The sequence below is a fragment of the Strix aluco genome, chromosome 14, assembly GCF_031877795.1.
Source record: "Strix aluco isolate bStrAlu1 chromosome 14, bStrAlu1.hap1, whole genome shotgun sequence".
Lineage (NCBI taxonomy): Eukaryota > Metazoa > Chordata > Aves > Strigiformes > Strigidae > Strix > Strix aluco.
The window spans coordinates 3811203-3837318 of record NC_133944.1 but is presented as its reverse complement, the minus strand read 5'-3'; the positions used below and the strand labels follow the sequence as shown (position 1 = coordinate 3837318).

General features: G+C 39.9%; 1 protein-coding gene across 1 annotated transcript; it reads right to left on the bottom strand.

Annotated features, from left to right (window-relative positions):
- Window positions 1-51: 51 nt before the first annotated feature.
- ZDHHC7 (zDHHC palmitoyltransferase 7) lies at window positions 52-24382 on the bottom strand. The gene is made up of 8 exons (XM_074840178.1): window positions 24243-24382; window positions 17795-17879; window positions 13541-13863; window positions 10610-10734; window positions 5437-5533; window positions 4903-4984; window positions 3576-3706; window positions 52-2295 (listed from the first exon to the last, which is right to left on the bottom strand). Exons 3-8 carry the CDS (start codon window positions 13844-13846, stop codon window positions 2119-2121), a joined length of 918 nt encoding a protein of 305 aa, XP_074696279.1. The 5' UTR covers window positions 13847-13863; window positions 17795-17879; window positions 24243-24382; the 3' UTR covers window positions 52-2118.
- Between the last annotated feature and the right edge of the window lie 1734 nt (window positions 24383-26116).

The window sequence follows — 26116 nt, the reverse complement described above, 5'->3', positions numbered from 1 at the left end:
ATGCAAATATGCACATATATGTGCAAAAAAGAGCGACATCTAGAGCAGAAGTTAATCAACTAAGACTTCATTACTTTATTTTTTTTTACATTAAAAAAATTACAACGTAACAAGGGTTTGAAAAGCCAAGTAAACCTGATTTCACACACGCACACATTTGCTAAGTCACAGGGTTCAACCGCTTGAAGTGATATTTTCTGATTTTCATCAGGATATTTTATTAATCAATATACACATTAAGAGCCTCATGACAAAGCCAGACACATTTTTTCCCAATCTTTAAGATGTGCAACTGAATATGCAAAGATTCTTGTGGAACTTCCAACTTTCCTCTCAGTTACATGAGACGTAGTTTTGTTCATTTGACTGCAATTTTGTTGGACGTGTCCACCCAGAAATTGTCCAGTGTTACACACCATCTCCCCCACGCAAAGTGACCATATTACATAGTATTGCACAGTTTTGTTCGCAGGGCCATAGCTAATAAATGGATCCCTTAGTAATCTCACCCACCCAATGGTATAAAACCTGATGAAGCTGGAATCAAGATGCCACAAACAGTCACAAAGAAATGGAGAAGCAAGTCACTGAAAAAAGAAAGTATAGCTTCTGTAGTACGTAAACTTTATAATGCAAGATTCTTCAGCACGTTGAACTGCTTGAGGTGGGACAGATCATCAGTGCTACGGGCAAAGCAAAAGCAAGAACAGGACAATTTTAAGGCAAGTCCCAGAACAGGGAGCTATTTACTTTCTAGGCACGATTTCAAGCTATGCATCAAGGCTCCTGCTTTATCCTTTACATTATCAGTAATTTATAGAACAGTTTAACAATAATACAAAAAATAGTCTAAATCTAATTTTTAAAGAATCAACTTTTAGCTGAATTTCGTTACTTGCAGCTTTATTTCATTACTTGCAGATTTACAAACATTTCTTAGCACTACTGTTGTTTGTCAGGCCCACATAAAGCAGTTCTAGATCTATATTGCTCTCATTTCTTGAAAGTAGTTTTGGTTGGCAAATGGTTAAATTCAAAATAATTGCTTCTATTACAGATCTTTCTACTTTTAAGCTCTGTTTTACTTGAGAAAGAGGCAACCTCCCTCACTCCTCTGATGCTTTTGTTCAAGGGATCATGAAGTCAACAGCTTTCCTTCTATGAAAAGTCTGTCCAATAAAAAAGGGGCAGAGCAAGACCTTACAAAGACAACTATTTTCAGTTAGTTAACTCCAGTCTGCAGTACGTTCATTTCAATCTCACAGAGGAGGATAGTCACTGGTCCCACTTACTCCTGCACAGAAGACTAGATATAATCCTCAAACACCTACACTTAAGTTCCTCTAGAATCAATGCATTAAGAATTGGAGATGCATAACTGAGGGCAGAATTTGGCCCACAGCTGTTAGTTAAAAGTGTTGTTTACTGAAGGTTTAGAACTTACCTAAATGCCATATGAGATTAATACTGCCAAACACAAGACATGCTTTTGTGAGCCTGGGAAGACATTTGGCAGCGGTGTAACAGTGCCTCTGATGTGTTATGCTGTTGTGTGCACCAGTCCTTTGAATCACTTGCATATGAGGAATGTGTGCCTGAAGTGGGACACAAGAGTACAGCTCTGTTTATTAGGACAAGCTGAAATATAAATTAAAACTGAACAAACCACTATTCCCTGAAAACTGGATTTAGAAGGCTAGGTCTCATTTGAGAGCCATTTCACCATAATGCTCCTCCTTATGATTGACAACTGCACCTAAGTATATACTTTTTATAAAAACACACAGGTAATTCCCCAAACATTTATCAAATAAAAAGGGTTTAACAAAAATGGATAATTAATCTCATAAAATAAATTACAGTAGCATGACAACATTTGGCTTCTTTAGTGTGACCACGTGCTTTTCCTTTGTTATCTTGCTGTTAAGACCATTACAGATCCAGTTCGCGTCTCTGAAAGTTAATGAGATGTCTGTGACGAGAAACGTATAAAACTCTGCTTGCTACAAGCAAATGTCCGATATCAGTTTCACCTGGTCACAGATTATATGTAGACAGCCTTCTCTGGCCCCAAATAAATATTATATAGTATTCTTGCAAGTTCCAGCATAATTAGGCTCAAACAGAAAACTCAGGTCCTCCTTTCTTTGCTCTCAGTAGAAGTCGCCTGATTCGAAATCCTGCAAAAGGATTGATCCACAAGAGTGAAGGCTGACCCCCAAAAACAGATTTCATTCCTTCCCAACGTAGTCTCCGCTCCCATGTTGGCTTTTCACTCTTCAGTCTTTCAATCTCCTGTACATAAACAGACATGCAGTGACACACTGTTAAGTCTAAAGTTTAGTAAAGTCTAACAGCAGTTACCAAAAATGATTACTATTTTGCATTCTTTTAACATATAGCTAGTGAGATGATTAGTTTCTGACTGTTATTTGTTTAGTAAGGAAGAAATAAGAATGGCTGATTTAGTCCTGTGGGTGCAGGGCAGAAGACTTAGAACACAAACTGTGTACAAGAGGGTTGGTCTACCTCTACCTCTTCCCCCCTCAAAGTAAAAGACAAAATGACCAGCAAAGCTGATGTTACAGGATAGGATCTGCAGGCAATATACCTACACTAGAAGCTGCTTACTCAGTTAATAAAACCAGACAATAAGGCTTCCAAGAAGGCTTTTGTACTGCAATTACTGAAGCTAGGCTTACTCTCCCACATGCATTATTCTGATGATCATTTTTTGTACTTCCCACTAATGAAGGCTCCACATTTACTAATTGTTTTTCACAGTTACTCTTCAGTACAAAAGTACACTTTTAAACAGTGTCGCTGAAGAGCCACAAGATTCAAATTCCTTATGTTTCCAATTATCTATCACAAAATGTTCTCTCAAGGCTTAACACTGCAGATCTAAGGGCAAGGGAGCCACAGGTCTAAACTACTGTTATCCTCTAGTAAAGTCACAGAATCGTCTCAGTTGGAAAAGCCCTTGAGCATCCTCCAGTTCAACCATGAACCTCACACTGACTGTTCCCAACTCCACCAGATCCCTCAGCGCTGGGTCAACCTGACTCTTCAACCCCTTCAGGGATGGGGACTCCCCCCCTGCCCTGGGCAGCCCATTCCAACGCCCAACAACCCCTTCTGCAAAGAAATACTTCCTAAGAGCCAGTCTAAACCTTCCCTGTGTATCAAAGTAGAGGGAAGTGTGAAGGGTCGATACAGGATAGCTAGTTTAAGTGTAGACCTGAGAAAAGCAGACATTTCTCATGACACCTATCAGGAGTTTCTGACGGTTGAAAAGTGTAAGTCTAAACTGAAGTCAGAAGCTGTGCAATATTTGTAGTTGAAACCCTAATTATAAAATTTATGTCAGAAAAGCAAACAATGCAAGAACTTCTGTTAGAATGCAAACCCCAAGAAAGTATTTCAATCTTTACAACTGCAGAAAATAAAAATTATGAGCTATTTCAGATTCGAGGTTTTCTCCAAAATAAGAGTCTTCCCTCATGCAAATAAAACACCATCTAACACACCTTCCTAGAATAATTGTTAGAGCATACAAAAGTAGAGGTCTTTACCGTTTCATCATTGCATATTGAGTGGATTTGGGTGCCAAACATGACTGCAGTGAAAGTGAGAAACAGAAAACCCTCAAGGCACAAGAAGATCATCAGGATCACAGTTACAGGTGGGGAGAAGTCACTGCATTCTGTGAAAACGATGTATGTAGTTATAAAAAAAAAAATTTAAAAAATCTAAAGAGTACATTCATACTGAGACATCCCCTCTTCAACAAAAACAGCAATAAAAGCTAAGCATCTGACACTTGAAAGTGTATTTCACAATTAAAACAAACTTCTAATTCCTAGCACTGCAGCAGCTTTATTTGCTGCCCAAGGAAATAAAGAATTCTAAGGAAGTAACAGTTTTGGCATCCTATAAAGCATATGGTACTGCACTACTGCAATGCTGCCTCATATTCCAAGGATATCAAACGTTTGTACGTGAAACAATTTAAGTACTCGGAACTGCACATATATAAAGATGAGAACAGCTTGAAGTTTCATGCATGACAAACACTGTAGAAACCATCAGCACTGTCAGCTCTGACTTGCTAGTTAATCCAGACATTCCATTATGCTGCAATTGTCTTATTTTTTTTTAATTCACCACACAAAGTAACCAGGTTCTGATTTACAGTCACATCTCTGGATATCCTCTGATCAACTGATTAACTCAATTATAGTTAAATAAAGAAGAAATGGGATAGTATACAGGAAGCAGAACATTCAGGTAAAAAAAGGACTAAGATTCCATCCATTTAATGGAATATTCCGCAAAAAACAGTCACATGGATTCCCCTGTTGCTTCTGGTACCAGGAAGAACATATGATCAACCCTCTTCTGCCAAACGCACAAGATCAGAATGAGCTCAGGCACTTTGGAACATTAAGAAGTGTAAGTCAGAGGCCTAAACAAACAAATTAGGAAATTTCTTTTCTATGGGACCCCCACAGTTGGCTCCAATAACAGAATGAGGGAAACATTTGTTCGAGTTTCGGCTGTTGTTCACAGAACTATGGTGGGACACACAGAGCCCAGCTGGCAGCTTCAGGTAGTACAGTGCTGAGGTGGTCGAGGACCAGCTACTTGTTTCCTTCCTATTACAGAGGCAGTAAATTTTTACTATGTGGAAAGGGAGTGAGAATGCCCTTGACAGTCACAGCTCTCACAGTGAATGTCTTAAAAAGAGAGAGATAGGTAAACAGGTATGAAATATTTTCAGGACCTCACTTTGAAAATATTGAAGTCTTGTAATATTTCATACATGGCACGGAAATAGGTGGAACGCTATGACTTTCCCTTAATATCTGCTAGATTATGACAGTGAAAGTATTTGCTTACCAGTCCACTGCCCTCGGACACAGGAGAAAAACTGAAACCCACACAGTATGAGCGCATGAGCTGAAATTAGGGCTATATACATCTGGAAATAAGAGAGAGTGCTTACTTTTGACTGCTGCCAGGTAGTAAACCAGACATTCCTTTCAGCCAGCCTTCACCACTGCACAGCGAATATACTTTCCTATTTCAATTTTCAATTCAATACAATGATGTTAAAAAACAAATTCTAATTAAGCTTGAATCTAAAAATGTGGGCAATAATGAAAGTTTATGTACCATTTCACTAACTGTTACTACATAAAACACAGTAGAATTAAGATAGTTTAAAATAACAGCACTTTACAAGACTAAAATGAGTATGAGCAGAAATATCTTCCTGCTTGGAGACTATCTTGAATAGAAGGGGAAAAAAACCCAACAAACAACACAAAAAAATTGTGCCCTTAAGCCATTACTCACTAGTAAGCACAACCAAAATTGTTACAATCAAGGTAGATTCATACTGAGGTAAAGCTGCTGTTGATTTTCACTTACCGTAAACAGAACAAAAAATCTCTGATTTTTCTCCCCCACACAGTTATTCACCCACGGGCAGTGGTGATCCATCTTTCGAATACATCGTTTGCAAATACTGAAGGAAAGGAAAAGAGATTTCTGTTGAGAAATAACACTTCACGTTTTAATGTAGAAACAAGGGTACCCAGTGGTCATAAGATGATGTGCTGAAATCTTTCTTGACAAACTGCAAACAGTGATTTTTACTTGCATTTCTTTAAAGAAACTATTTGCTCACAACTCAGCTTTTGGTTGTCACAAAACTGACTGTGAACATAAGACATTCTTCACATAAGAAAATCAGTATTAATATGAGAATCACTGCATATCCAAACACAGTCAAGCGAATCCAGTAACTTGTTTTAGACACTTGTGGCACTGAATGAGCAAAGTGTGTGGTTTTGTTTTCTAATTTTAGTTGTTTTTTACTGTTAAAAACCCCTTCCCTTCTGAAGCAGCTTTTTTAGACAAAGCAATTATTTCAAGTTTACAGACTTTCAAGTTGTAAATTTACTTTAGGACTCAGAAAAAAAAAATAAAAATTCACATCTTCAAGAGAGAAATTGTCACTCTTGAGGTTTCAAGTGACCATACAATTTTGAACATATGCAATCAACATCTCAACTAAGGAACAGCTCACAACGTCACACTTCACTTCCTCAACATAAAACAAAAATATTGAAACTATAAGCAGCACACATTCTTTGCTTACTTGTTAATGAATACTTGAACACTACCATTCTTTGCTAGTTCTGCAACTAATTGCTTAGTTTCTACCCAGTTTTGAGTCAAGGTTATTTCCAGAAGAAAAGTCAAATATTTCAATAGCTCCATTTTACATGCTAGGCCATACAGCACCAGAGGGTTCATTTCTCTTACATTCAGTTCCATCTGCAGCCAATGTTATACAAGAGAAACAGAAAAGTTGCAACATGTGTTGAAGTTCTTCCATAAATCAATAGCTTAAGTAATGCTGATACTTCATTTTTCTAGTTTTGTACTTAAGATAGCCACACTCTCAAAGCATTCCAGATTTTCCTGCAGAACATCCAAAATATTAAGCATTTTTATTTCAGCAGTTACAAAGCCAAAAAAGCCTAAAAAATGCAGGCATGACTATTCAAAATCCTTTCTTTTTAATGCATGCTTATTTATGTAGGTATCTGTGAGTGCTGCAGTGACAAGCTACGAAGCAAAGCTAGACGATTGTCACTGGAGTGAGGAAAGGGGTGTGTGTGAAGGGGAAATCAATGCTCTGAGGCATAAAATAATTTTTAAGGCACATCACATATGCATGATTATAAGCTAATTCAGCAAGAGGCAGAACATACTCCTGCACAGGTTATATGAAAGAACCCCAAATCTCTCACTGCTCCTCCGAAGCTATCATAACCCAGCCTCTACCTTCCCACTGCCTCTTGTTTAAAGACGATTCATCCTCTGATGCAATTTACTTTTTAAATAGTGCCAGTTACACATGAAAATCCCAATACCATAACTAAACACTGCGACCATTCTCTAGTGCAGAGGAAACAGGTATCATTCAAGAGAAGGCATTCAGAAGGCTCTCCAAGAGATTTTCATTTCACAGCCTCCTACCTGTAAGTTCAGCCTCTCATTAATTTCCCGAGCTCTGTGGGAAGGTGAGCTAATTCCAGTTATCACAACCATGCAAGCCTCCTAACGCAACACAGAATATATACTGTCACTCTAAAAAGAATATTAATGTGAAGTACTGAGTAAAATCATATCCAGACTCAATCAAGCCAAACGCTGGAGGATATGAGGTTAGCAGGACTCACTTTTGCTCATTCAGTATTTCTCACAAGCCCACGCAGAGCTCTCTCTCCAAGACATCAGATGTCTGGAACCCTGCCTTCATTTCTAATCTCACACCACGATTCAGCGAACACTTCCAGCCATCAAACTCACAGCAATGCTTAGAACAGTGGTTCTGCCTTCTTCCTGTCCCCATCACTTGTATTCTACTCCTTCCCCTGTCCAAGCACAGATGTTCATGCGGCAAGAGTTTGGGGAAGTCACTGCGTTACCTGCAACCTGGGTCATTTCACTGTGCAGGAACACTCACGCCTTACACAAGAGGAAGGAGCAATCTGGGAGTGAGAACAAGCAGCTGTGGACAAAGGAAGGTCTTCTCCAGCTTGGCCTTGCTGCTGAATGCCGCTCAGGCAACTGCAGGTGCAATTACAGTTTTGAATGCCAAAGATAACATTCAGACACAGCTAATGGCTTCAGAGAAATTGGTCTGGATACCAGAAATTCACGGGAAGACTGATGCAAACATCTCAGTGACTTGATTCTGAATAACAGTTCCCCACATACAAATGTAGGCACTCAGAATAGGCTAGAAATAATGGCAGCTGTGCTCCTTCAGTGAAAATAAAATAGCATTCACTCAGGATAAGCCACCTCTTTATGCTGAAAATGTTAACTCCTTAGTAAAATACCAGTTTAATGTATTTCACTGAGGCTAGATATTTAGCTGTAAATAAAAGTTTGGGTTTTTTCCCCATCTCTAATGCGTATTATGAAACTATTTTTCTTCCTTAAAAGAACTTCTGCTGCAGTGTTGCACAACAGTTTTCATAACTACATCATAAGAGTCTCTTCTGTTAATAATTTACTATTCAAAACATACACTGTGGCTTTGAGTGTAAGTATTTCCCAACAGGAACCAACTTTAATTTCCATTTTCAAGCCTCTTCTATCAGCAAATTGCCACTTTGACTCCTTGGGACCAGCCCATCCTTTTAATGTCCTTGGAATGGGTTTGTAAGCCAACAAAAAGTTGGCAGTATAATCAAACAAACCTTTTTTCTATTCAGTGAACTTCTGCAGTGCTAAATCTATGGCAAAGAATCAGATTCTGGTAGCTGGTTTCCAGCCCATTTACCTGTCTATGCAGTATGTATTCAATGTTCAAGAAATTACAAAAAAAATCCTTTGTTTTTCTTAAGTAAACAGCAACAACTAGTAGCACGTATTGTACAAGTAACAGAAACAAAGACAATTAAACCAGATATCCAACTGCTGAGCAAAACATGACAGCAGGCTTACAAAAGGATAGTACATACACTTTCAGATGTTCTGTGAAGCCAGCTATGCACTGTGCAAGCACCAAAACACGTCCTTTACCCTTACGTGGAACATCTCACAGCGTATTTTACCAAGGCATAAGTAGTAAAACAATTCACAAGACATGCAAAGCCAGGTCCCTAAACCAGTGCTTAGTGAAAACAAACCCTTTGTAAGCATCACAGATCTCCTTCATTGTAGACACTACCCATTCTTGCTCTAACAATAAATGTAATCCAAATTCTAGCTATAAACAATGTATTTGAATTCTCTACTTAAGTTTATTTCTATTCTTCTTCCATGAAGAAATAATTTTGCAATCGACACCGCCTTAACTGGGATCACAGGCTACTAGAACATCCAAGATAATAACTCGGCACCTGCTGAGGGTGAGGGCCCAGAGGCACCCAAGGGACTCTGCAGGGTTTGTCTGAAGCCTCTACAGCTGTAAGCCCTAGGTCTCACAGGTGAGCACTGCCCACGCAGAGCCATGCAGCTGCGTGGGCTCCAGGCTCTCCAGTACTCCAGCTTTTTTGTTCATACGCAGAGTTCAATATAAGAGGTCTTCATTTAGGGTCACTTCCAAATTGGTAAATCCTATTGGGACTGAAGATGTGAGAAACACTTTACAAAGACTCCGGCAAAGTCTCTGCAGGAATCAGCCTAAATCCAAGATGAGAAAATGAGCAAGATGCAACCTACGCTCAGCAGAGGCTCTCAGGTGTCCCTCCAGCGCACCCCGTGAACGCAGTGCCAGGACATCTGAACAGACTGCACAAAGCTCGTTTGGATCCCCAGAGATGAACAGCTTATATTCTGCCACAAGAAAGCAGCTGCACTGCTTCCACCCCCAGGCCCACCGAGCAAGAGGCACAGCTTTGTTCACGTACTGCTCTACCAGAGCTAATAAAGCCAGCCAGAACCCAATTCGCTGCACAGGAAGGCAGGCCTGGTACCTGCATCCATGCAAGAAACTAACCTACAACACAGATAAACTAACTGAAGATAATCCTATACTTGACTATTTATACATGAAACTTTTCCCTTCACACTCCAGATACAAAAACCCACTCGCATCTGAGAGAAGAACAAGATTTCAGTGCCAAGGCGGAGTATTTATAATGGAAATAGCTTCTCAGCCATAACTTTCATACAGATAAGTGACATACATGGAGACATTTAATTTAGAAACCACAAATTTACAGAATAATTTGAGAGTCCTGACAAGACTTCACTCTGTTCTTTTAACGGGCACTAACTCAGAGACTTAAATTGAATACGCCACACAATTCAATACACATCACTCCTCACACCTAGAGAGAGCCACCAGAAACATTTACATACTTATGTAAGTCTTAATTATGCAGGCATATCTATTTTCAACTCTCACACAATAAACATTACAAATGCATATCCACAGTGCCTGAAAACTCAAAAGATTGAGAATTAATTAAAAATGGATAAATTTACTATCTCTTCCATAGCATGTTCAGTTTAAATTATTATCACTTCTGTCCTTATTAAAATGAATCTTCAATAAGCAGAGGTGCATTTAACCCACGATGCATAAAACTTTGGGAAAATAATTTGCCAATTCACGTACCAAAATGACGCACTATGAAGACGAGAAGACACAAATTAAAGTGATAGCTTAAAACTAATCTCTATTTTCTTAAATTAAGATTGCAGAGTCATTTCTTAAATCACCTTCTGTCAAAAATGTCCTTGAGATTCTTCCCTTTGCCCTGCATTATCAACAGTATGGCACAATAATTAGAATGATGCACAGGAAAGAATATTCACAAATCAAAAAAGTATTTAAAATACCTCAGTATGATTATTTTTTAAAACTCCTGAGTCTCTTGCTTCTTTCCCCTCACCCACATTCATTTTTAGCCATAGTATATCCTATTTATAAAATACTCTGCAATGTATGAACTTGAAAGTTTATTGGATACCAAAAGAAATTTTGGGGAAAAAAGTTAACACATAAGTATCAGGGACATTATTCCAAGGCTCAATAAGCATAACTGCTTTAAAGAAAACTATGGCATACCTGCAATGGTGTGCACGTTCAGGTTTGATACTACAGCACTTTGGACATTTGTAGATCACTTCTCCTGGTTTCAGTTGCAAATTATCCATGTATTCTTTAGTGGCATTTCCTTTGGGTACAGCCCCCTGAAATCATTTCAATTAAAGGAGAGAAAGCTTCTTAAATGGTATGAGAGCATTTAAATATACATTTTATAGACTTTATACCAGTAATCTCAGGATAATTGCTGAAATAAATTCATTTATTCAAAGCTAGTCCGCCATAAGCCAGAATCATTTCCAAATGAATAAATTACCTCTGCTTGACCTCAAATTCAGTTTCATTTCAGCAAGACTCATCTATGGCCAAGTATTAGCATAACTCTGAGAGAATCTACTGTCACCAGCATACATAAAATGAAGAGGAAGACATCTTTACATGCAGGTAAAAGCACTACAATATTTGCTGAGAAGTTACTCTGAACAAGCACTACTAAAGGAGATGTGCTTTCTTACAGCAGCATATGTTAATTGTTGTGACATTCGATTATTAGGTCAAGCCATCCACAAAAGTTAAATCAGCAACAACTACTTGAAAAATGTCATTTCAACTCTCTGAATCCAAGATTTAGCCACCTGCCCCACGTACACAAGTTTTTGAGAACCAACAGTCATCCTTTTTTCCTTTATACTTAAGTTTTTAGCTTGGACACTGTCAGCATGAACCACCACTGACTTCTTTATTCTACATCTAACATCTCCTGCTGCCCACCGCTACTGTGAAAGTTTGTATAGCTATATGGTAAACAGCTGAAGGAATAGATACAGGAGAAAAATAACCCATCAGGAAAAGAAATTATTTTTTAGTGATTAGTTCTCTGAGCTGTTCACCACTGAACTGCATTAGAAGCTGTTTCAGCGCAATGAGGAAGATGATGAACAGACAGGAATAGTAGGCAGGATTGCTTCTTCCAGTAACAATATTAATCTAGAGCCTGCTGAGAACAGAATCTAACTTTCGACTAGTAAGAAGAAAATAATGGACAGTACCACTGTCACCTTGCTTATTTATAGAGCTAAAGGCTTATCTGTGACAGGAAGAAATTGTGAAGTGAACCGGGATGTGAAATGAAAGTGCAATGGTCTTTCTGTACCAACTCCTCCAGGCCAGCTCTTACTTCACACAGGGATAGCCTTCTCCAGGTTGGCTTAAATCACCTGCAACATTCTATAATTATTTCCTTGTTCAAAAAAACCCCACTGGCAGCATCATCACCTTACGCAGACACCTTAAGGAAGTTTTCAGGACAGAATTAAGAAAGCAGCAGGCACTTCAGATTCAATTGCAAAACACTTCTGTACTTAGGCAGAAAGTTTTTGTTGCCTATGGCCTGGAATAACAATCTTGTGTTTGTATTGTCCGAGACACAGCCCAAGTTCTGCCTCAGACGAACTCCAGCTAAGTGGTGCTTCAAACCTGAGCCAGGTGGCCTTTGCAGGGGTACGAACCGAAAGCCAGTTTCTTGAACACTCATGTTGTATTGCTGAAGTGCTTTTTGCAATACGTATGTTCTCACTGAAGTTAATACTTTGGTGTAAACATGGTGAATTATTTCAGAGAGAACTCCTAAAGCACAAATTTACCTTGTTCCAGGTAAATTTATGCTTATAAAACACATCTCACATTCACCTATTCCCCTGTCACTAAGGATCACAACTTCAGGCATGCTTTTAACATTTTATTGATAAAATTATACTCTATTTCAAAAACATCTTTCATAGTCTCAGTTGGTCACCAATTCCTTTCAATGAAAAATCTATTTTTACACTCATAAGAGTAAATTTAATTCATATATGTTTTGAGGCAGTTTATTCCTTTTTTCCTTCAAGCTGAGTTTCTACCACACAATTGTGTTCCATTCTGGGAATCAGCAGGAAAGGAGTGGAGAAAAAAAGGTAGTGATTCATCTCTATTTCTATCATGTTTTATCCATAAAGAACAACAAAGGTCTAGAAAGAGACACAATTTTACCAGGACGTATTTTTAAGCGATCTATCCTTAAACTAGTAACCTTCTTAGCTGTCATAGTCTGTAGAAGTCGTAACATTTTATCACTGGGTGAGGACTCAGAAGTAAATCAAAGACCTAGAAAACCATTAACTACAACACCCTGATGTTTTTCTGAATGCTTCCATAATTTCTATACATGCTGTTGCTGTCTCAAAAATTTGGAGAAAATAAACGTTTCGCCCCTCATCCCTCTCTCTCCAGATTTATTCCCTAAAAAAAGTAATAGATTTTAGTACAAAATAAGCAATTTCTTGGAACACTTGAATTGAAAAGTCTGAAAAAATTAGTACTTTCAAGACCTCTTACACCTACTATTCCAATGTGGGTTAAACTTAAATCTCCTTTCCCACTGACTCCAAATACCTAAACACAACAATGCATGAACCATGCAGGACAATAGTTCTTACTTTACGTCACTATGTGACTGAGGTTTTACAGCATGTCTACCTCTAAAAGTTCTTTCATGTGCCATAAATGGAAGATACATTTCAAATGATACAACAGGAAAAAACTACAACTTCTTATGAAGTTTTGAAAATATATCTGATGAAAAAAAGAAAAATTGGGACAGAAAAGACTGAAGCTTTATTAGCTTCTTCAGAACCTGGGTTAATATTTTACAAATAAACTGTATTTCTCACGAGCCTACCTCTCCTTTATAAATTACTTTTATACTGCCTGCTCCTCAAGTCAAAAATTATTTATAGTTTCATTAACAGAACAACAGGGAAAGTACAGATATCATCCCTTCCCCTTGCGAGTTTTGAATCTAACACTACTTTTCCTAGCAGGAGAAGACTGGTACCACTTCTCCAAATTTCTCTGCAGACGATGAGCTACGTGAGAGAACAATCCAACGTCAAGGAACAATCGCATACTTACTGGATCAGTTAGCATAGTTCTCAGATGCGATGACAAAGCTAGTACTGCCAAGCAGTTAAAGAGTACACCGTTGATCACAGAGTACCAAAAGTCTTTGGAAGGCAGCAACATGACAAAAGTCACTACGAAGTCTGCATAGACAACCAGAAGCCATGTCATTATAGCACAGACCATACCACAGCCATCTCGGATGAACCAAACCCTCTCTGCCATGTCGGCCTCTGAGGAAGAGGAATCGTAGCTGTCATTTTCAGCAAGAAGCGGGTGGTGCTCAACATCACGGAATCTGTGCCCTGATGACTGCATGGTTTTCTGGCCTTGCCCTGCAGGAAGCAAAGATACCATTACTATGCATGAGGAAACTGGAAATAGAGGTGGCTCTCATTTTTCATCTCTGTAAGATAAAATATATCCAAGTTCAAAATACATTACTGATTTTTTTTATCTAAATCTGAATTCTATGACTACATAAAAAGCAAATGTTTCTGTAATCAAAAGACACTCATTTACAAATTTTCATCAACAATTCTGTAAGCCATTTACTCAGTTTTATAATCCCGTAACTTTTTTTTTTTTTTTTAATCATTGTATTGGGTTTGCACGGCAAGGTTTTGGTAGTGAGGGGGGGTGTGGAGGCTACAGGGGTGGCTTCTGTGAGAAGCTGCTAGAAGCTTCCCCCATGTCCAACAGAGCCAAGGCCAGCCGGCTCCAGGATGGACCCACCACTGGCCAAGGCCGAGCCCATCAGCGATGCTGGTAGTACCTCTGGGATAATGTATTTAAGAAGGAGAAAAAAAAACCTGTGCAACTGCAGACAGGAGAGACGAGTGAGAATATGTGAGAGAAACAACTCTGCAGACACCAGGACAGTGAGGAAGGAGGGGGAGGAGGTGCTCCAGGCACCAGAGCAGAGATTCCCCTGCAGCCGTGGTGCAGCCCCTGGTGAGGCAGCTGTGCTCTGCACCCATGGAGTCCCACAGGGGAGCAGATTCCACCTGCAGCCCGTGGGGGACCCCGCACCAGAGCACAGGGGAAGGAGGCTGTGACCCCGTGGGAAGCCCACGCTGGAGCAGGCTCCTGGCAGGACCTGTGGCCCTGTGGAGGGAGGAGCCCACACTGCAGCAGGTTCTTGGCAGGACTTGTGACCCCGTGGGGGACCCACGCTGGAGCAGGCTGTGCCTGAAGGGCTGCAGCCTGCGGGAGGGACCCACGCTGGGGCAGTCTGGGCAGAGCTGCAGCCTGTGGGAAGGACTCACGTTGGGGGAGTTCATGGAGGACTGTCTGCTGTGGGAGGGACCCCACGGTGGAGCAGGGGAAGAGTGTGAGGAGTCCTCCCCCTGAGGAGGAAGGAGCAGCAGAGACAACAGGTGATGAACTGACCACAACCCCATCCCTGTCCTCCTGCACTGCTGGGGGGGAGAAGGGAGAGAAAATAGGGAGTGAAGTTGAGCCCAGAAAGAAGTGAGAGGTGGGGGAGAGGTGTTTTTTAAGATTTGGTTTTATTTCTCATTACTCTACTCTGATTTGATTGGTAATAAATAAATTTTCCCCAAGTTGAGTCTGTTTTGCTCGTGACAGTAATTGGTGAATGATCTCTCCCTGCCCTTATCTCGACCCACAAGCCTTTTTATATTTTCTCTCTCCTGTGCAGCTGAGGAGGGGAGTGATAGAGCAGCTTTGGTGGGCACCTGGTGTCCAGCCAGGGTCAAGCCACCACAATCATGCAACTTCAACGCTCAACAAAGGGATTTTAGAATGGTTTCATTTCCATCTTGCTGTACTTGTAAACCATTCTTCCTCTTTTGTCAAAAATGCAACCTCTTTCTTTTATCTCAAACTAAAATGGCAAAGTGTTCATTAAATTACAGCTCATGTCTCTCAGAAAACAGCAAATTATGGCACCAGACTGTTGACTTTTCATAGTACTCCAGCAACCCAGGGAAGAGCAGAAGGGAAAAACAGAATGGAAATAAAGCTGTTCTGGTATATTGTTCACAACAAAAAACACAGTAAGTTAGAAAGCAGCTAAATTTGTTGACAAAAGTGCTATTGTGTTGGAAAAACCACAAACCTGTTGCAAAGATATATTGGATAACTTACAAAACGGTCTCAGATCAGACCAAACTTAAGGGAAACAAATGGTGGTGGTTAAATTAGCATGGCAGTGGATTACATGAATCAGATTTTCAAAAACACATTCATTTAATTTCATGAAAGCTCTTTTAGGGCTTTGTTGTTGTTCCAAGGTGGAACAAAACCAAGACTTGAAACCTCAATAGTTTCCATGAAAACAGAATTATTTTCCAGACACCTCTAACAAGCAAAGATATAGAATGGCAGAACTGAAGTGCTATCAACAAACAGGAGACAAAATAAAGCTTAAACATTATGCATCAAGAATAGCCTGCTACTTTAAAACTATACTGTGTTTTAAAAATCATATTGATCCATGCTATTAAAGGCCATGGCTGAGAGAAACTTGAAAGCATTTATACTGATTGATGACAGCCACGCAGAAGTCTCCATTTTTACCCCTTATTAACAGTAGCCTATGACTGGGAGGAACTATGGCACTCTAATTTACATCCCAAGACCTTGAATATAGGATCACTTTGTTAGTCTAAAATGGTCAAAGTTACCATTGCCAGATAAAGAAACTCACACAGAGATAGTTTTCAGATGAAACTATGTATTTCTAAACCCTTTAAAAAACTCTCAGTCCTATCTACCAGGAATCAGATAAGCATACTCTGCCCAGTAAATTTTTCTGACTCTTAAGCCTTAATGCTGGAACTAGGCAGGAATAATGCAAGACATGAAATGAGAGCAAGTACATGTAGATTGTAGTGCAGAGATCCCAGAGCAACAGATAAAATAGCTCGTTGAGATACAGGACACAGTTCAATGTGGGCTACGTTCTCTGGTTGTGAAACAGAACAAACCAAAACACACCTTGTTGGTAACAAGGCAAGGTTACAATTTCTACTAGTTACACTGTGTTTTCTATACACACAATGGGGTTTTTTGGTTTGTTTGTCTTTTTTACACAGAAGTCCCCTCTCTTACCAGAGTATGGCTACTAAGCCATGGATGAAGGTAGCCACATACTTGAAAAACACTTTAAAAAAAGAATAAACTTCACCTTCCTTAAAAGCAATTCAAGCTTAACTTAACCTAGATAAGGCCCTCTTTTTCTGCCACTTTAAATTATCCTAATCTTTCTAAATGTTTACAGTTAAAATTACAATCTATGCCAATTAATTTCAATAGAACTTTAGAACTTCAACCACTTGTGGTCAAGACTTGAAAAAGAAAATTCAAGTTTCATGAAGCCTATATAATTAGCAGCTAGAACACGAAGATAACTAGGCAAATCAGCTATTATTTAATCAAAAATGGGCATATAAAACTTCTAAGAAATGTTATCGTCTAACTTTGTCAAAAAAAAAGGACCCATAAAAATGTATGTACAGTAAACTTTCAACTAAGCCTTTAAGTATATGAAGAGCTGACAGTCAAAGTTGTCACACACACAAAATACCCCAAAAATGCTCTAAAGAATCAAACTTCTAAAGACATAAGCGGCGGTACTGCAGACACCATCAAATACAATGCAGTTACATGCTGGCTTGTCATCAGAATATTTTTTTCACTGCAAGTTCTGTTTTTCTTAACTCAAATTTAGGGTAAATTCAACCAAATTCACAATAGCAAAAGTACTAGAGTTTCCCTTTTTTTTTAGTATTCTTTTTTCCCCAATTCTATCTTTTTGTTCAAAAAGTCAATGCATAAGTCATTTGGAACTTATTTTCAAAGAAAATGTCTTTTTTTTTTTTCCACCAAAGTTTAGAAACCCCACTCCTTCAAGACCTCCTGCTGCACAGATGTTCTGAAGTATCTGAGAGGAACCAATGCATCAATTCTGAAACTTCCTACAGAACACAAATCTGGAATGCCTTCCAGCTAAGGTGCAATACCTCAGATGAAGAAATCGACAACTATTTTTCAATCAAAGCAAGTTTTCAGCTGCTCAAATCAACAAGTTACCTTAAATCAGAACAGACACCAAGATTCGGGGGGGGGGGGGAATCGATATTTGGGTAGGTCATTACAAATACGAATTTTAGATCAACTCTGCAAGTAGCTCCTTGAGCATACAAATAAAATGGCACAAAATTACTGTATTCATTTTGTTTAACTGTATTAAGGACAACCAAGAAATTTTTTAGCACAACAGAAAAAAACCCCACATACCTCACAAATATTTTTATGTTATTCTGACATCATGTCCTTCCTTTGGGCTCTCCTAGTCTATTCACATAGTCATATCTGATGTAATCTGAAAAGACACCATCAACAAACTGATTAGCAAAGCACTCTTGCTTCATCAGGAAAATAGTGTTAAGCACAAATAATATACATAGATAGTAGTACTTTGAAATATGCTGTGTGTACTTACAGCAAACAAGCTTCTGATCAAGAGGAAAAATCTTTTAGATTAAGCTATCAAAGAACAAAACAAAAAACTCTAAGCAGTGTTTCAAGTAACACTGTTTCGGTTTTAAGATGAGTTGGATATCCAGATTTTAGCATTACAATCTAATGTATCCAAAGACTTTTTCCTGTTTGCCACTCCTGTATGACTAAGAGCTAGAGTATGCAAAAAATAATAATCTTACTTGATTGTCTTCAGAGCTTACAGCAAGGTTTTTGGTACCAGGTTATTAATAACAAGCATGCATGCCTACCAGTATTTTTATAATTGTTAGATAACAGAGGAAGAAAGATTGTTTTAACTCTAATTATTAGATCAAACTATGGCCAATTTAAAATAAAGAAGCTACTCATTCCAGAAGCTATTTATAAAAGAAAATGGCCCACAATTCTGCCAAAGGGAATATGCACTTCGAAAGCTTTCCTTGTTAGAATTCCACCATATAGGCAAATAATTACCATAGGACTTACGATATACAAATCAGAATAAGGACTAAAATGCTAGCATAAGCCATTCTAACCATGCTTGATTTTACAATACAAATGTGCCACAATCTTGAATCCCATTCCTTCCTTTTCACAAGGACATAACACTCAAATCCAACACAGACTGTGCAAAGTAAGAGAACACCAGTAGATGTGTAGAAAGTGGAAGATTTCCTTTTTCATAATGAAAGAGGAAGAGGAACTTATTTAGAAAACCAGGTACTTCAAAGCTTCAAAGTTTTAGCAGTTAACTTTTGGAAACCATGACATGGCATTTAGAGCAGGACTGCAGCACAAAAGCTTCAGTTAGATGTTTATTTGGGGAAAAGAACAGAAGAGGGGTGGGCTCGAATTTCTGACTGGAAGAATTAGTGGCCACATGTATGCTGCACAGAAAGTGCTGCTGCACTGGCTTCTGGCAAATTAAGTTGGGACCCCTGTTCTGCACAACAACATTGATTGCCATTTGCCGTCCTCTCACCCAGTCCTACTGCTGCAAACTATAACATCTGTCTGGCAATTAAATCCCCAATACGTGATCAAGGAAGATTTTCTTGCTTTGTTTTATATGGTACAGAATAAAATTACTAGCTTGGAGTAGGAATTTCAAATTTGTGTCTGATTAAAGCTGGCTAAAGAAGTACCTAGGTTTGTTTCTTCAGTTGGTTTATTTTCTAGTTTTTAAAATAAGCTTTGTGACATGGAAGCTTCACTCTTTTAATTGGAAGGTTAATTTAAATTTTAATATATTTTGAGAGTAATGTAAGGATTCTGACATTTAATGATGGAGTTCTTCAGTATACATTTTCAAATTTTCCCAAATCAAGGGTAACTATACCAATGCAGACCTCCCCTGAAAATAAGAAGCCTCTTGTCTTATTTAAACTCATTTATATATTCTATTGCAAGCCTAAAAGGTAATGCAAATGCTTATTATGCACATATAATTGCATAAATACTGATTGCTTTCTGTTTTGCTTTATAAATAAGCTTTTATACTTTTGTTAAACAAGTTTCACAATATTGTGAATTCCACAATCATTAAGTTGTCATCGACATGGCATTTTGTGGAAACTAAGTAAGAAACACACAAGAAGGCAGGTTGAGTGTATCACATTAATTTGCAATGTCACCCACCCATTCTCTGCGTTGCAGATGACAAGCAATAGAAGATGACATGTTAAGGCTCTGCAGGTGAAATATTAAAGTCAGAGTCATCATTTGAAATTGTTAACAGAGAATTCATTGACAAGACAGGGACATGATTTGTTCCGTCAGTTACCTAATCCTAAATTTAATTCTGTGCAAAATTTCAGTGTTTATCATAGCCTCACAAGTTATTGGCTTATGTGGAAGTACCACCACAGTTCAGCTTTCATGAGAATAATAGATTTAGTCATTCTCATGTGCTTTCTCCCTCCCCTGCTCCTGTGTGTCGTTCTCCTCTCCAGCTGCCTACATCATTACCCCCCTACCTTGGTCCCCTGCAAGGGGAAGAGGATCAATGCTTGAAAAGCATTTAGACTTTATGAAAAGCTAAGCATCCCCACTGAGATGCTCACAGCTTTCCTCTAGGCTATTAATTTATTTGCTTCAATGCCTGTCCTAACCAAATTTACATTGAGCCTTTGTTGTATACTTAAAGCACAAACCTCCAGAACAAAGCATGACACTTTGATATGTCAAGCAACAGTTTTTCATTCGACCCTTTAAAAATCTTTATCTAGCATTGGAAGATACAAATTACTCAATGTTTCATGCAAAATATCATGTGTTTGCACAGGTGATTATATTAAACCTAATCTGATGCTGTTCTACTCTTGGGTGTTACTTGGAATTGTCAGGTTAAGAATGTCTCATCTGACCTGCACCTAATGAAATAGAATAGTTAATGTAATAGAGACCCAAAATGCAGATATATTATTGGAATAAAAAACCCAACTCTTGAAGAAGTTGCATTACAAACCCATGATCATTGGAAAGATGGTCTTGTAAAATGACTGCGCCTAAGATGTTTTTAGTTTTCTAATGGGGCTAAAGAAGATCCACTGCAACAGCAAATCTCCTTTCTCTAAGTTTACTGGAAGGTTACCACGGGCATTAGGAAGATGAATGATACAACTATTGTATCATGAGGCCCCTGTGCTATCACTTAAATAAAAAAAAAAAAAAAAGGGCACTTCAGGGTTAAGCAGAGTCCTCTTCCCTGCTATTTTCTGAGGAAGAAAGGAAAAACATTGTTGTAGGAAAAAAAATCTAACTTTTCTTTTTTTTTAAAAAAAACCCCAGATATACAAATAAGAATTTATATACAGACTGAAAATCCATCAGCTGTGAAAGCCTAAATCTTTTTTGGTCGCTTTTTCCTTCAAGTTATACAACGGACAGTTCCTAAAATTCCTCATATTTCAGTTAGAACAGTAAAGAGAATGCTTTTATTTCAAAATTTCAGATTGCGTAGTCCGTAGTTGGAGGGACACTAACAGATATTGCACACTAACACAATAATACCACAGCTATTATGTACGACGGATTTAAATCCTACCTAGAAAGCACAGGATCGATGGCAAATCACAATCACAGAACTGCGGTCTCATTAAAAGGTTACAGTGTGAACATTAACTTCAGTAACTGCAAAAATTTTCAGTAAACCAAATGAACATACCTACTATCACATCCAATTCCATGGGCAACGTGGACCATTCATTGTGACAGATAAATAGCCATCAGATAATGTCTAGACATAATCATGCCTAATTTAGGTGAATAACCTACTTTTTATTACAGATACATGCAATCCGAACTGCAAAGCCATTTAATAAGTAAACTGTGGCTTGTTTCAACTTCTTAGTGACTGATCTAGCAAACAACCTCACAGCAAACAAATAAAACTACTCCAGTAACTACATCAACCAGTAAAGCACACTGAAAAGCCTTTAGCTCAGCCCCAGCAAGGGCCTAGCTCTGTACAAGGAGCCCTCTGCTACATTCAAGGCTGACCCTTCTCAGGAACCACAACGTGTGAGAACGGCTAGAGTAGCAAGTATTCAGAAGACCCAATCCATCATCTACAATCCCGGTTTAGCCCTGACAGACTCAACTTTTGCTATCTGTAATTACAAAGACATAGGCCCAGTGTCAAGAATGTGGGACATATGTAACACAGTGCCACCCAACTCTGGAAAAGAGCAGCTGAAATTGCTTGCGATGGCAATCCACCGTACAATCCCAAAGTGTTATTATCAACTTAGCCCCAAACCTATCCCATACCCTTGGTGGCATAGCTCATCATTTCCCTAAATCCTTATTGCTTTTGCTCTAACTTAATGTATTTCGCACCATATTTATCTCATGAACTTCCTGTTCATGCCTGGTAGCCCTTCTTTGTACTGACCCACACCTGCTGCAGTGCAGGCACACAGTGACACTTTACAGTGGAAACACCTCAACGATGTGATGCTTTTTATACGCAAACACCCAGCAACATGTTCAGGAGACAACCTTCAGGGAATACTTACTTAACACAGTCAAGTTTCAAGCTATTGTGATGATTCTCCTTACCCTAGTCTCTTACACAGCAAGTGCCAGGCCGTAGGAAAATACTGGAATTGTTTCTTTTCAGCTTTGAAAAGAGGATGGGCTTCTTCTAAATAATCTCAGAAAAGAGATATATAGAAGTACTTAAGCATAAGCATGGATGTCTTACTAAGAAGCTGGTCATCTAACTACTTACGTCTTTATGCCAGTAGCACCTTTATAAACATCCTCAAAACCCAGCAATGAAAATTCAGGGTAAAGCAAGTTATTCAAAATGTAAGAAAAAAATCTATGCATGTCTTCAGAACACACATTTATAAAAAGTATTGAAGAGCTTTGCTATCAGCAATAAACTTGGTAGATTTGTGATACCAAGTCACTTTTCCATAAGCACAAAAATAACATCAGAGATATTCAGCAAGGTATCTTTTTGGCAACAGTTTTTCCCCCACAGATGTGGAAGTTAAAGAAAATATACTTCACAAGACTCTGGTACCCAGCAAAGATACACATTATCCGATAAATGAAGAGTTCACTAAACTACAACAGCAAGGACAGATGCTTCTGGATTAAAGCACAACCTTTACTTGAGAGGAGGACATGAACACAATCTATGGCTGGGCTTTGTATCTTACCTCTTTTGGAACAGGGCCACAAACTCAAACTCAGATTAGACTCCAGAAAGCTAGATGTTTAAACCAATATCAGTACTGCTAGGTGAAAACTGAAAGTTTTACTCCTTTGCCAACAGCAACTGGATGAACCACATTCTGCTTCAGAGTTTAATTTTTCAATGCTAATTTTTGCATTCATCACAATACACTATACCCTCACACTCAACTGAAGATAGCCTGGCTATCACATTTACTGATTGCACTGTGGTATCGGGCTGGCAAGCACATTTTTCTGTCAGTTATTAATATCCACCTGTGATTCTTCCTTCCAGGTTCCAAAAAGTAATGTCATACATCAAAGATGAACTATGTTCACTAGAAATTTTCAATATTGATTAAAGAAGTGCTAAAGCCTTTGTTTCATATCAAACACATACAAAGCCTGACATTTCCCCTATATTCTTCATCTTCAGCCTTTCAACTGCGGCAGAATTCTATCAATTTACTTCCTTAAAAGTTCTATGTCTTCGTAAAAGGCATAAAAAAAGAAATCCATCAGATATATATGATATAAAATACACTATGTTAGAGCAAAACGGAGAAAGTTTTAGAGATGAAAAGCATTACCAATTTCTTTTAGTCACAAAGAGCTTCCAGCTATTTAGCTCTAATCTAAAACCACTAAAATTTTACATCAGTTTCATCTACTAATGAATCAGTATGACTCTACTTTATCTGTAAATTTTCAAAGTCAGGGAATACCCATTTCAAAAGATCTAATTTAAGTCTGTTAATGTGAACAGTCACATTGACTTCAACCTAATTATGTCTTCAGCAAAGCAAACAGTTACACCACTGTAATTCAGCACCCTGATACCATTATACAGCTGTATATGTAGGGTAGGAAATAGTCACTGATTTCCCAATCCTTTTTTTACAGCACAGATCACATATGTGCTGTGCTGTACGAATCTACCCTCTCCTTTTTCTGTGTGAACTATTTGCATTCCCACACCCTGTAAGCACTGTTCTTCCCTCCTGGAAAGAAGGAAAACCAGCACCATGTCAATGAGCAAAACTCCCTAGAGCAAGTGTAGGACATTACTGCAAAGAGCGGTGTGTCAAGTGACTGCTGTTCCTTCCCCTTTCAGCTTCCCACGGCGGCAGCTGAGGCTCTACAACACAACCGCGCTGGGGCACAGGGACACTTCCATGCACTTGTCTCCATGGCTGCTGTCAGATGATTTTTATTTTTTTAAATAACCCGAAAAGAGGCAGGCGCACAGCCGAGACCCAGAAACACCCTATTAGGAACTGACACTAAACACCGCAAGGACGGAGACTGACGGGGCGCGCAGCCCTCAGCCCGACCTGCCCCACGAGAGGAGGCTGATCCCCGCTAACCTTCCCCGCTCGTCCTTCACCGGGGCTTCACCGGGCCACACGCGGGGCCGGGCCCCCGCGAGGGCCGTGGGGGTAGCGCAGGGAAAGCCCGCGGCGGCGGGCGCCCTGAGGGGACCCGGCGCGGCGAGGGGACGGTGGCCCGGAGAGGGGAACGAGAGCGGATTTACCTCAGCGGCGGCGGCCCCGCTGCCCTCAGAGCTGCGGCTGGCGCCGTGCCGGCGCCGCGGTGGGCCGAGCCGGGGCCGAGCCCCCGCCGCTGGACCACCGCCGCCACCGTGCCCGTCGCCGGTCGCTCCGCGGAGCCGAGGACTCCCGGAAGCGCGAAGGGCAGCGCCGCAGGAGGCGGAAGCCGGGCGGCCCACACTGCGCAGGCGCCGCGTCGGGCGGGGCCGGCCCCTGGGCGCGCTGCGCAGGCGCCGGCGGGCGGAGGCGGGCGGGGGCACGGGCCGCTGTGCGCATGCGCGCTGCGAGCGGGACGCCCTTGGCGCCGGCGGCCCGGCCGAGGAAGCGGCGCTGGCGCGCATGCGCGCGGCGCCTCAGGGCGCGAGGCGGGAGCCAGCCCGCACCCACAGCCTGGAACCCGCCGGCCGCGGCAGCGGGGCGCTTCCCCCCCCAGCTCAGATTTTCAAAGAATTTAAGGATAAAATTGGATTCGCAGATGAATCAGCTCTTCCCTGAAGCGTTTTTGCGTTACACCTTTTCCTGGTGATACTTCATTACACTCCCTCGCTACTTCACGGAGTCTCAGGAGGGTGATTTGGCCCCCAAGTCGCGCCTGTTCTGTGGCCGTGTTCTGAATTTGGTCAGCCTAGGCGTCAACATCAGTAGTTAAATCAGACAAATTGTCTTACATGAAAATCGTCTTACATGGAAATTGTCTTACATTGTCTTTCTGCGTGACACTCATTCAGAATTTTCCACAGCGCGTATTAGGAAAAATATATACTCGGTGTGCAAAATAGCAAACCTCGCAGCGTGTGAGCTGAGGATACGTCTAAAACACACGAAGATAAAAAAAGCTGAAGGATGACAAATTATGACAGCCCGGGCACGCTTCTGCATCCTGTTTTTTTCTTGTAGCATGAACACCATCTAGTGGGACACGGGCAGTAAGTGCGTAAGGGGTTCTGTACGCTGAGAAGTACAATAAAATACAGCTGCCTGCATGTCTATGTGTGCTTCTACTTTTTTTTTTTTTTTTTCATTCTGCTTCTATGCTGAAATATTAGGGACTTTAGAAAAGCTTGGTTTTGTGTGTACTCTTCTATTTCCCAACAGCTGGGTTTCACATACTAAAATACTCTATGCCAGTGTCTCTGCTATTCAAACAAAAGTGTGCAAACATCTATAGACAGAAAATCGTAAGAGCTCATCTTTTTCTAAAACTTTCCCTCCACGTTTTCCCTTAATACAGCTAATACGTCATTGATCCGGGAATGAAAACAAAGAAAAGCATTTTTTCTTGGGTACATACTTATGGGGGTGCAGTGCTGACTATAGTGAGCTGAACCCTTGAGAAAACTGACATGCATTGCCTTCCTCGTGCTTTTATCTCCGGATGGCCGAGATGTGACCGTTACCCAGAAGTTACGAAGTTTAATTATTTGTGTTGGGGTTTTTTTTAGTAGTAGCAACTAGACAGTGTCTGCATGTTGTCACATCCAGGCAGTCGTACACTTTAGCAGTTCCCACACATGCTTTATCGCTGAGACCTTCTAATTCAGTGGAAGTTTTGTAATCGATTTCGGTGGAACTGATGTTTTTAAATAACTTGTCACCACGGTGTAACTGGTGCGTTTGTCCACTGGATGGTGCATCGCTTATTTCTGCAGCCCTGGGGCAGCCTAAACAGTGTTAATTGGCGAACAGGTATCCCCAGATGCAAATGCAGGGAGAAAAGGTGTATTGATAAGGCAGTTATTTGTCAATTTTTTAAAGAAACATCACATATAATGATACGTAACCTAAATATAGGCGGAAACCAGGGAATTCCCAGATCTAAGCTTGAAGTACAGGCGTGTCTGGGTCTCATACTACAGAT

What these genes read in the sequence shown, in the direction of transcription:
- ZDHHC7 (XM_074840178.1), bottom strand. Translation starts at nt 13,846, where the DNA reads ATGCAGTCATCAGGGCACAGATTCCGTGATGTTGAGCACCACCCGCTT. An exon ending in GAACTATGCTAACTGATCCA is followed by an intron (nt 10,735 to 13,540) that starts GTAAGTATGCGA and finishes AAATGATTTCAG; the next exon opens with GGGGCTGTACCCAAAGGAAA. An exon ending in CAATATGCAATGATGAAACG is followed by an intron (nt 2,296 to 3,575) that starts GTAAAGACCTCT and finishes GTTTATGTACAG; the next exon opens with GAGATTGAAAGACTGAAGAG.